This window comes from Enhydra lutris, unplaced genomic scaffold, assembly GCF_002288905.1.
Source record: "Enhydra lutris kenyoni isolate GAN:26980312 unplaced genomic scaffold, ASM228890v2 scaffoldscaffold11, whole genome shotgun sequence".
NCBI classification, from domain to species: Eukaryota; Metazoa; Chordata; class Mammalia; order Carnivora; family Mustelidae; genus Enhydra; species Enhydra lutris.
In genome coordinates this window covers 24,634,108-24,645,918 of record NW_019154095.1, presented here as the reverse complement: position 1 = coordinate 24,645,918, position 11,811 = coordinate 24,634,108, and the positions used below count along the sequence as shown (strand labels likewise).

Genomic DNA, 11,811 nt, shown 5'->3' with positions numbered 1-11,811 from the left:
CATACTCATTTATTTGTACATTTAAATGTCATTTTCTGTGAATATGTCAGTATGCCACAAAGCATGGCAAAGTTTCCTATGACCACATGCCTCACCTTGACTTTCCGCACACTTCTATTACTTAAGAATGGAGTAGGAAAAATTATATATATGTAAGAAAGAATGCATAAAGTGGTATATTTTGGAAAAGTAGATTTAGGGGCACCTGGGTGGCTCAGTGGGTTAAAGCCTCTGCCTTCGGCTCAGGTCATGATCCCAGAGTCCTGGGATAGAGCCCCACATCAGGCTCTCTGCTCAGTGGGGAGCCTGCTTCCCCCTCTCTCTCTGCCTGCCTCTCTGCCTATCTGTGATCTCTGTCTGTCAAATAAATAAACAAAATCTTAAAAAAAGAAAAAAAGTAGATTTAAATTTTTTAATTTGAAAACAACAGCGTATAAAAGGCCTCTGAAAGTTGAATGCAAAATCATGTGAAAATTGTGCCCAAGAATTTTATGCCAATTGACATAATTTTTTTCTGGATAAAGAATCTGATTTTGCTAGACCACTTAACCATCCTCTCATAGGGAAAAAAATATCTTGGTGACATGCTTAAAGTGCCTTCAATAGTATTTAAAGTGAACGATCTTCAAACCGAATAGCTATTTATATACTAAAAGAGGGGAATCCTCTATGTCTGCACACTGATTTCAAGGTCCAAGATAATTCAATATATTCACAGAGTGAAGCCCTTTACAATGGCTGGTAATGGCCTATATAATCTGCCTTACTCCACTTTCCACTTGGACTTCATCTACTTCTTTTCCCCCTCTTACTTCTGATCTACCTATATCGACTTCTTGCTATAGCCAAACATGCCAGGCATTCTCTTTTTTAAGCCTTTGTCCTAGCTGCTCCCTCTGCCTTGAACAATTCCTTAGACATCTGCTAGGAGAACTCCCTCACCTTCTTCAAATCTCTGCTCAGACTTAATTTTCTCAGTAATGCCTATCCTGTCCATCTTATTTAACATTGTGACTCTCCCCATTCTGGATCCCCTTTACACTGCTTTTTCTGCACCACATTTATCACCTTGTAACATACTGTATAAATTTTCTTATATATTGTGTTTATTGTTCATTTCTCATCTAGAATGTAAACCTCATGAGAGAAGGACTTTCTGTCTTTTTCGTTGCCTGCTTAACCTCAGTCAGTGTCTGAAGAAATGCTTGTACATTGTAGGCTGACAGTAAATATTTCTTAAATTAATGAACATTTCTATGATCTGCTTGATTACTGTTGAATCAGGAGCCACTTTAAGCATGTGAGATGTTTCAAAGTCAAACTTCCTCAAAGAAAGTGTGAAAATGAGCAAAGGAAATCCCATCTAAAATGGTGTTAGGAAGCCCTGAAGGGGGACTTCTCACACACCACCACTTCCCATCTTTTATGGACCCCAATAGGAAAAAGCTTATCTGTACCTTCCACAATAGGAAGCTTACTTTACTACCACAGTAATAGAAAGGAAGATGTCCTACTGTCTCAGCAACAACTCAGCCAATGAGAAGTTTCCACAAGGGAACTCTTGCTCTCTCCTTCAATGGACTCTAACCCAAAAAGCTTCCAACTTTCTCCTTTCCTGTATCAAAACAAGCCCCTCTTTGTTCTCCCAAGTTGCCTATGGTTTGGCACAGTTTGAAGGTGCCAAACTGCTATTCTGAACAAATTTATTTTGCTGGCAAATTAACTGGTTATCTTAAGGTTGACAGGACGATTGATTGTTACCTACTGCCCACAATAAAATTTTCATTTCCCAATCTCCAGCAAAAAGATTGATTTTTCCAAGGAAGTAGTAGAAATGGGTAAAATTATAATTTCAAACACACAGGAGAAAAGAAATAAATGAAGATTCTGGTGATGGTTTGCTAAGTTTCATTAAGCATTAAAACAATGCTGGTTGGGATGTCCTAGAGACAACCAGAAACTGCAATCTCGACTGAGAGGTTTCCTGTTGGACTTCTAAGTAATATCCAACAGGGCGATCAAGTCCATGGAAGGCCTGAATGACAAGCAATTAAATCTATTTGTTTTTCAGGTGCAGGCTTAACACTGAATACATACCCTCCTCCAGGGTTTACCTCAGTTCTGCCAACCTAAAGGTTCATGAGTTAGATGAAATAACGCAGCTACTCAATGGCTGAATACATCAGTGAAGGAAAGTTGGCAGTTCTACCTGGTCATTCCACCTGTTTGTCTAAGCCCAAGTAACTGAAATCTAAATTCTGTGATTTTGTCCACCTCTGCGGTGAAAATCCAAACGGGTAATTCAGAGCTCGGAGTGTCCCTGGTAGATCCCCGCCAACCCGCTTCCTGCCCCTAACATCTGAGCACGGCCAGTGACTCCATGATCTGGACGAACAAGCTCACTCACTCCAGGTCTGCTCTCCTCAGAGGGCAAAGATGGGTCGGGGTCGCGTGTCATGCCCCCGTGTTTTGAGACTCTTGTGAATTGGGTCCGTTTCGTGGACATTTGGCACGAGGTGGCCCGAGTGCACACCTCGCCCTGGGCCGTTTGGGGATGTTGCAGAGGTGGCACAGGCCCAGAGTGGAGCGGGACCTGCCGCCCCCGCGTCGCCCACGGACGACGATTCTGCTGCCGGCGCGGATGTCCACAGGGCACTACCCGGGTAAAACTTCTTGAGCTCCACCCACCTGGGCGGGGCTCAGGCTCGGCCCAACCACTGCGCGCGGGAGGGGAAGCCGTACCAATATCACAGTCCTAACATGAGCGCCGACTCCTATCCTGGGGGTTCCGCACTCCTTCCTGAAAGGCTCCCTCTTCCTGCTATACTCGCCGCAACTCCGAAAAGCCCCGTCCTATTCTTCCTACCCCGTTTCCTCCGCGCCCCCCCCCCGTCTCGCTTGGTGCGGTCCCGTGTCGCTGATCACGCGGTGGCGGGGCGCGGCCTTCCCGGAGCCCAGGTGGTGTTTCTCACAGCCTTTGCCCGCAGCCTTTGGAGCGGTTTTGCGGCTGGGACGATGCGGGGCTGGGGTCGCGTAACCTTAGTCCTCCTAACCGTGGCTGCAACCTGTGCCTCGGCGCAGCAGGCGCCGCCGGTGAGTGAGCTGTAGGGGAGGGCGCAGAGGCGCGGAGGTGGCGCAGGTGCGGGTGTGGCTGGTCAGGTGGGACGTGAGGAACAGCGGGTGCCGGGCACCATCATTCCGGGGGATCTGTGGTATACTTTGCGGGTGTGTGGGTGCAGAGTGGACTGGTGAAACCTCCCGGGATGATTCCGTACAAGCTGGGACAAGAAGGCCTTTCAGGGAGATCCTAATCTATGTACAAGCCTGGTTGTGATTTGGGCACCCCCAATTTGAGTGATTGCGCTTGTTCTATCAGTTCCAGGCTCGCGCATCCTGAACTGCTAAGAGAAAAAGTCCCAGTCGTCTTGTGTACATAACTCAGTTAAGCGACGGACTGCTTGGTAACTGGTTTTCTCTGCCAGGTGACAGGTGCTGCAAGAGTAGTTGCCGCCTAGGCTCCTGAGGTCCCTGGGAAAGGTCCATTTGTCCCCAGTCAGGGCAGTGGGAGCAGCTCAGGCCCTGGTGTGGCTGCTGTCGCCTTACCGTCTTCCTCCCCCAGTCATGGGAATGCCTGTCCCGTGGCTCTTTCCCTAAAAGGAAGTCACAGGAACCCAGACTTTGTGACTGCAAGAGGGACCAGCGAGGGACCAGCCAGAGAAGGAAGTAGATTCGGTGGTAAAATGTCTAGCCAGAGGTTACACTATTGTTTACTGAAGCATGCCTAAACTCTGGCCTCTTGACACCTAATCTGGAGCTCTTTATACTTCTCTTCTTTAAAAACAGTAACTCTCCACTTTTCTTTGCCAAGAGATCAGATAAAGAGGAATTTGGGTGCATCTGACTTAAGGTTAGATGAGGGTGGTCTTGAATAGCTTAGGTAGGGTATAGGTAGTGGGAGCAAGATATGTATTCTCTTCTTACTCTTTTATTTTTCTAAGAAGAAATGATCTAAAAATGGAATCATGATGGGATATTATTTATTCATTAAAATTGATGGGTTACTAAGCAGTAAAAGTGGAATAAAATAGCATGTACAGTGATTTCAGTAACAAAAATACACAATATATACATGTAGACAAGGATTAGAAGGGTATAAGAAATAAAGTTAGTTTGCTTTAGTGTGTGTAGGGAATTAATATGCTGTAAAGTGGTTGAGATTATGAGAATTTTAAAAGAATTTAACTCTTTGGTACCTTAAATGCCCTTCAGTCAAAGGCCACCAGGAAACACACCTGTAGTTTAACAAATTGGGTTTATTACTGTTTGCAGTGAGAGAGAATGTACACCATGGGCAGTTGTGGGGTCTCCCCATAAAAGGGCATTTGGCAAAACCTATTTAATAGTTTGGACTTTGGTTGTGTGATTTGCGGCTAGGTCCAAGGAATAGGGGGTTTGCTCTATATTGGATATTTTTAGAAGGTGGGGCAATACTACCATTGGGTAAAGAAGAAGCATTCATTTAGCAAGAGAAGGGGGTGTGTGGCATTTTGTGGGTTGCACAATACCCTTGTTTTTGTCTGTGCTTAAACAGAATCATGAAGTAGCCTTGCTTTGTTTCACTTTATCATGTCTCAGAGTCACCTGAACTGAGGTAGGTATTCTGTGAGATTGATTATAACCAACGTAACAGAAGTGGCCTGGACACTCGCATGTCATTACCAGTTAATAATATTGGGGTCTAATTGTGAACCTCTGAGCAGTTTCAGTTGTTAGGGGATACTTTTTTTTTTTTTTCCTTTCTCAATACTTTATTCTTTCATGCAAGAGAGTTTTTGAAAAGCTATCTTTAAAACAAAATAGTTCTTATGTAGAATAGTGGTTGTCAAAAATCTAGTCTAGCCACTGGTGTCACTTGGGAAGCTATTTTCACAAGTCTTTAATGAGATGAGAAAAATTAGGGCATAAAACCAAAATTATTAATTTAGAGTGTTATCTTTTATTCTGATTTGATGGCTTTTCAGTTTTTGTTGTTAAAGTGTTCTTTTATGTATGTGGGGTTTTGTTTGTTTTTTAACCTTTCCACATGGGAGAATGAAAATTTGGATTCCCTTGTGCTGGGCTTTTCTTAAACATTAATCTGGAAAATGCTGGCTGAAAAGGACCTTTGGAACCTTGTCACATTCTCTGACAAAAAAAAAGCAGTTTTTCGCTTTGAATCATATGATAAACTGTTCATATCCACATAGAAGTGGATGGTTCTAGAGAAAAGTAGGAGATACAATGAGTAGAAGGAAGGATTAGATGAGGGTGAGGGACAGGCACCGTCCTCAAGTGCTCAGTTGGCTGAATTGTGGTATCACTGCCAGGAAACACAAGAAGGGAAAAGTTGCGGGGTGGAAGAATGAAGATTGTTTTTATTCTAGTTATGTTGAATTTCCAGTGGCACCAGGATATCCAGAAGACCTTTGGGACTAGAGCTCAGAAGAGGGAAATGGGAGTTGGAGACATACTACTTGAAGCCATTGGAGCAGATGAACATTGAGCAGACAGATGACATAGAGAGAGAAGAGGACAGGGCAAAGGTTAGGGCACCCACACACATATGTGTCAGGTAGAGAAGAAATGGCAAAGTTTTGTGGGTTTTTTTTTTTAAGATTTTATTTATTTATTTGACAGAGATCACAAATAGGCAGAGAGGCAGGCAGAGAGAGAGGAGGAAGTAGGCTCCCTGCAGAGCAGAGAACCCGATGTGGGGCTCGATCCCAGGACCCTGGGATCATGAGCTGAGCCGAAGGCAGAGGCCTTAACCCACTGAGCCACCCAGGTGCCCCAAGAAATGGCAAAGTTTTAAAGCAACAGCCAGAGTGGGAGAGAGAGTGTTGCAGAAGCAAAGAGGAGAGGGTGGGACAGGTGTCTCCCTGTGTTGGGTGCCTTTATAACAGTCAGGTGTCTGTTATACTTGGTAGTTGGAGGTCATTGGTCACCTTGGCCTGAGCAGTGTTGGGAACAGAATAAGTTGCTGTAGGCGGAGGAGTGATGAGAAGGAAAGGAAGCCGAGTGGGAGAGATGACTGTTGTCAGTAATAAATCTGAGCAGATTCTGAAAATGTGTGAGAATGAAACATAATGGCTCAGTAATTAATTGCTGAGTCAAACTTATTTTTATGCATCAGCTTCTTAAATCAGCTTCTCATATGAGTGATAGTATCTTTGACGTTATAGCTAGTAGATCAGCTTTTAGCCATGATTTTTATGAAGTTTCCTAAAACCACATACACCCTTTCTGGCCTGGCCAATATTACTGTACTGCATCTGCTTTCCCCCAGTACTCCAAAGGAAGGAACACACTGATATAATCTGTTCACTTAGTCAACAGATATTTCAGGCCTACTGTGTGCCACATTATGTTCCAGATGCTGGTAATGAGTTAGTGATAGATATAAAGGTCCCAGGCCTCATGGAAGGTTTATTCCCATTCCTTTCACCTAAATATTCCTAATTTAATAGAGAGCCATCCCATCAAAGGTCAGAAAACAAACTTTGCTTGCCCATTTGAGTTTGTTATATGTGCAAGAAATATGCCTTACTCAATGTGTTTGCACAATGTGTTTGTAAATGTGTTTGCTCTATTGTACACAGAGAATATTTTAAGAAACAAATCATATTTAGGAAATAATTGTTGGTGAATTTAAGAATTAAAATTGCCTTGCTAGAATTAATTTGACTTCTTTTTTGATGGTATGAGTACTGGAGTGAGCTGTGTAATTTCTTCAGATTACCTTTCATTGCCTTTTTCTGACTGTGTGAGTAAGACAAGGACATGAGGGCTTCCTGAACTTTTTTTAAAGTCTTAGAAACATACATTTCATGGAAGTTCTTACTAACTCCACAGGACGCAAGTATTTCGAGGAGTTGGATAAGTTATGTCATTTCTTTTCGGCAAGGAGCATTTGAGTTGTTAATGGAAGAATTTTCACTTTCTACATTATTTTCCTGTGGCAAGTAGCTCTGTAATTTTTTTTAATGAATGGGGAAGAAATAAGACTACTTAATCTCTAAGAGGTTCAAATTCCTATCAAATGATTAGAGTAATTAGGGAATTCATTGACCCAGAAAGTATTTACAGAACATTTTACAGAGATTTTCACTACTTCCTCTGGTCCTAGGAAACAAGTATAGGAGAGAGCAAGTGAGAGAGAGGTTGAAAGTCCCAGTTGGTTGTGTGCTTGCCCCCCTGTGATAGAGCAGCACAATATGCCAAGCCATCTGTATAAACCTCTACATATCACCTATTTATAGTCTTTACCTATCATCTGTTTAAATTTTGCCTGTCTTGATAAGGTTGTCTTATTGTGTAGAGTTAAATTTGGAGATAGTAAGAACCTTTAAATAACAAATGAGCATGTTGTAATTCCATTTCAAGTCTCTACATAGATTTTGAAGCTGTCTTTCCTTGTAGAAGAGTCCCTTGAAAGTGAGAATGCAGCTGTCTCCACTCTACCCCCAAATCTAACCTGTTTAAAATGACCTTGGTGTTCATACCTTCTGAGCACCTGAAACACCCTCATCTTACACTGCTACCTTTAAAATTTTCAATCACAGTTACACTTTCCTCTTTCAGCGAGATTCTGTGTAGATGTCATGTCTGTACATGGTGCTTGTTTATTGCTGCCAGGATTATCAGAGCACAATCTTGTTGGCCTCAGACTCCCACATACATGATGGCGAGGCTGCTCTCCCTTTTGGGGCAAGTTGAATGCTCTCCTAAGACTGACAGAGCACTTTCAACGTCTCTCACATTGTCTCATAAGAAGCATGCCTTGCCTTGATTTTTATGTTGGCTTTTACATTTAGGCCATGCGGATATAATTATTAGGAATAGATGAGCATTATTCCATTGCACAACTTGCTGAGTTGATTCTAGTGATCATCAAAAACCCTGAAGGAGATGCACATTTTTCCCTATTAGGAGTTAAATTGAGACATTGGCTTTATTGCTGTCTCTGTGGGAAACCATGTGAGAGAGGGAGCAGGGGAAGGAAGCTAGACTGGGACTTTGGAGACTGGTTCTGTCACCAGCTGTGTAACCTTCAGTCAGTGATGGAGGTGGGCCTTGCATCCTAAATATGAACCTAAAGTTCCTGATAACTTGAAATTCAGTAAAAGGGCATAAATTGGATTTTTATGAATTAAATCATATTCTAACCCAAAAGTTCTTATATTTAGAAGAATCTTACAGTGGATAAGTTAGAATGAAATATGAGTTGCATTTCTAAAGTTAATAATTTGCTCTTATTAAATGGTGTCTATGGAAAATTAATAGTTGCAACTTAAGATTTTCTTAAATAGAGTGCTACTTTTTAGTGTCCATTTCTAACTTTGCTAAACAAGGACAGGCGAACTTAGAGTACTGTGCCTACATTGCATTTATATGTTGTTGTCTTTTTTTTTTTTAAGATTTTATTTATTTGAGAGAGAGAGGAAGAGAGCTTGCAAGAGTTGGGGAGGGGCAGAGGGAGAGAGGAAGGAATCTCAAGCAAACTCCACAGTGAACACAGAGCCCAATGTGGGGCTCCATCCCACATCCCTGAGACCATGACATCCCCTGAAACCAAGGGTCAGGCTCTTAACTGAGTGAGCCACCCAGGCACCCCTGTTGTTGTTGTTTTTAATTCCAGCTACTTGACATACAATGTAATATTAATTTGAGCTGTACAATATAGTGATTCAACACTTCCATACATCATCCATGCTCATCAGTACAAGTGTGCTCCTTAATCCACTCCCTCCCCTCCCCGCTGATAACCATCAGTTTGGTCTCTATAATTAAGAGTGTTTCTTGATTTGACTCTCTCTTTTTTCCACCTTTGCTCTTTTGTTTTGTTTCTTAGATTCCACATATGAGTGAAGCCATATGGTATTTGTCTTTCTCTGACTTATTTCACTTAGCATAATTGCTCCATGTGATTGGAAATGGCAAGATTTTGTTTCCCTTGCCTCAGGAGACATATGTAGAAAAAAGTTGCTTCAGCCGATGTCAAAGAAGTTACTGCCTGTGCTTTTTTCTAGGATTTTTATAGTTTCATGTCTCACATTTAGGTCTTTAATCTGTCTTAAATTTATTTTTGTGTATAGTATAAGAAAGTGATCCAGTTTCATTCTTTTGCACGTTCTTGTCCAGTTTTTCCAACACCATTTGTTGAGATTGTGGGTTTTTTTTTCCCCCACTAGATATTCTTTCCTGTTTTATCAAAGATTGACCATAGAGTTGCATGTTTGATTTTGGGTTTTCTATTCTTTTCCATGATCAATGTGTGTTTTTTGTGTATCATTATGTTTTGATCACTACAACTTTGTAATGTAACTTGAAGTTATGCCTTGTTACTTGATTTTTGAAGTGCTTCCAGCTCTGCTTTTCTTTTTCATGATTGCTTTGGCTATTCAGGTTTTTTTGTGGTTCCATAAAAATTTTAGAACTCTTTGTTCTAGATCTGTGAAAAATGTTGATAGGGATTGCATTAAATGCATAGATTGCTTTGGGTAATATAGTCATTTTAACAGTATTTCTTCTTCCAATCCATGAGGATGGAATGTATTTCCATTTCTTTGTGTCATCTTCAGTTTCTTTCATCAGTGTTTTGTAGTTTTCAGAGTACAGTACTTTTTCCTCTTTGGTTAAGTGTATTCCTAGGTATCATACTATTTTGGGTGCAGTGTAAGTGGGTTTTTTTTTTCTTAATTTCTCTTTATGCTGCTTCATTATTGGTGTATACAAATATAACAGATTTCTGCAGATTGTTTTTATATCCTGCAACTTTACTGAATTTGTTGATCAGTTCTAGCAGTTTTTTGCTGGAGTCTTTTGGGTTCCTTATATATAGAAGCATATAATCTGAAAGTTTTTCTTTTTCCTTACCAGTTTGGTTGCCTTTTATTTTTACTTTGTTGTCTGACATTTATGGCTAGAACTTCCAGTTCTGTGTTGAATAAACATGGTGAGATTGGACATCCTTGTCTCATTCCTGACCTTAGGAGGAAAACTCACAGTTTTTGCCCTTTTAAGGATGATGGTAGCTGTGGGTTTTTGATAGATAGACTTCATTATGCTAAGTTATGTTCTCTCTGAACCTACTTTGTTGAGAGTTTTTATCATGAATGAATGTTATACTTTGTCATAGGCGTTTTTTGGTGTTTATTGAAAAGATCATATGGGTCTTAACTTTCTCTTATTGATGTTATGTTGATTGATTTGTGAATATTGAACCATCCCTGAAACCCAGGAATAAATCCTACTTGATCGTGGTGAGTGACATTTTTTTTTAAATGAATTGTTGGATCTAGTATTTTGTTGAAGATTTTTGGCATCTGTATTCATTGCAAATATTGGCCTGGAGTTCTTTTTTTGTAGTGGTTTATCCAGTTTTGATATCAGGGTAATGCTGGCCTCATGGAATGAATTTGGAAGTATTCCTTCCTTTTCTACTTTTTAAAATAGTTTGAGAATAGGTAGTAAGACTTCTTTTAATGTTTGGTAGAATTCTCTGTGAAGTCACTGGTCCTGGATTTCTGTTGGTTGGGAGTTTTTTGATTACTGACTCAGTTTCTTTGCTGGTTATTATCAGTCTGTTCAAATGTTTTATTTCCTCCTGCTTCAGTTTTGGTATTTTATATGTTTCTAGGAATGTATCCATTTCTTCGAGGTTATCCAATTTGTTGTCATAGTTTTTCATAATATTCTTCTATAATAGTTTGTATTTCTGTGGTGTTGGTTGTTATTTCTCCCATCTCATTTGTGATTTTATTTGAGTTCTTTTCTCTTTTTTTCTTGATAAGTCTGGTTAGAGGTTTATTAATTTTATTGATTTTTTTTTTTCAAAGAACCAGCTCCTGATTTCATTGACACATTGTTTTTGTTTGTTTTTAGTTTTATATTGTTTATTTATCCCCTAATCTTTATTATTTCCTTCCTTCTGTTCATTTTAGGTTTTGTTTCATTTTCTAGCTCCTTCAGGTATAAGGTTAGGTTGTTAGGTTATTTATTTGATATGTTCCTTGCTTCTTGAAGTAGGCCTGTATTGCTAAAAACTTCCCTTTTAGAACTGCTTTTCCTGCATTCCAAAGGTTTTTGGACCATTCTGTTTTCATTTTCATTTGTTTCCATTTACTTTTTTTATTTTCTCTTTTATTTCATGGTTGACCCATTTATTTTTTAGGAGCATGGTATTTAACTCCCGTGTATTTGTGCTCTTTGCAGATTTTTCTTGTAATTGACTTCTAGTTTCATAGCATTGTGGTAAGAAAAGATGCATGGTATGCTTTGATCTTTTTAAATTTGTTGAGGGCTTATTTTATGAGCTAATATAACATCTGTTCTGGAAAATGTTTCATGTGCACTTGAACATGTATATACTGCTGTTTTAGGGTGGAATGTTCTGAGTATATCTGTTAAATCCATCTGTTGTAGCGTGTCATTCGAAGCTATTGTTTACTTGTTGACTTTCTGTTTAGGTGATTCATCCGTTGAAGTAAGTACAATGTTAAAGTCCCCTACCATTCTTGTACTATTTTATTAGTTCCTTTGTGTTTGTTATTAGCTGTTTTATGTATTTGGGTGCATAAATATATACAGTTGTTATATCTTCTTGTTGGATTATCCCCTTTATGATTATATAACGTCCTTCTTTGTCTCTTGTTAGTCTTTCTTTAAACTCTAGTTTGTCTAATATGAGTATTACTACTCTGGCTTTCTTTTGACATCCATTTGCATGATAGATATTTGTCCATTCCCTGACTTTCAATCTGCAGGTGTCTT

The 11,811-nt window shown here is 40.0% G+C and overlaps 1 protein-coding gene across 1 annotated transcript in view; it reads left to right on the top strand.

The window, feature by feature from the left end:
* The first annotated feature begins 2,927 nt into the window (after nucleotides 1–2,927).
* LOC111144609 (N-acylsphingosine amidohydrolase 1) overlaps nucleotides 2,928–11,811 on the top strand; it is a 48,768-nt gene continuing 39,884 nt past the window's right edge. Inside the window, exon 1 of the mRNA XM_022498993.1 lies at nucleotides 2,928–3,093. Within this exon, the coding sequence (XP_022354701.1) occupies nucleotides 3,016–3,093 (78 nt within the window). The 5' untranslated portion in view covers nucleotides 2,928–3,015. The remainder of the gene's footprint in view (nucleotides 3,094–11,811) is intronic.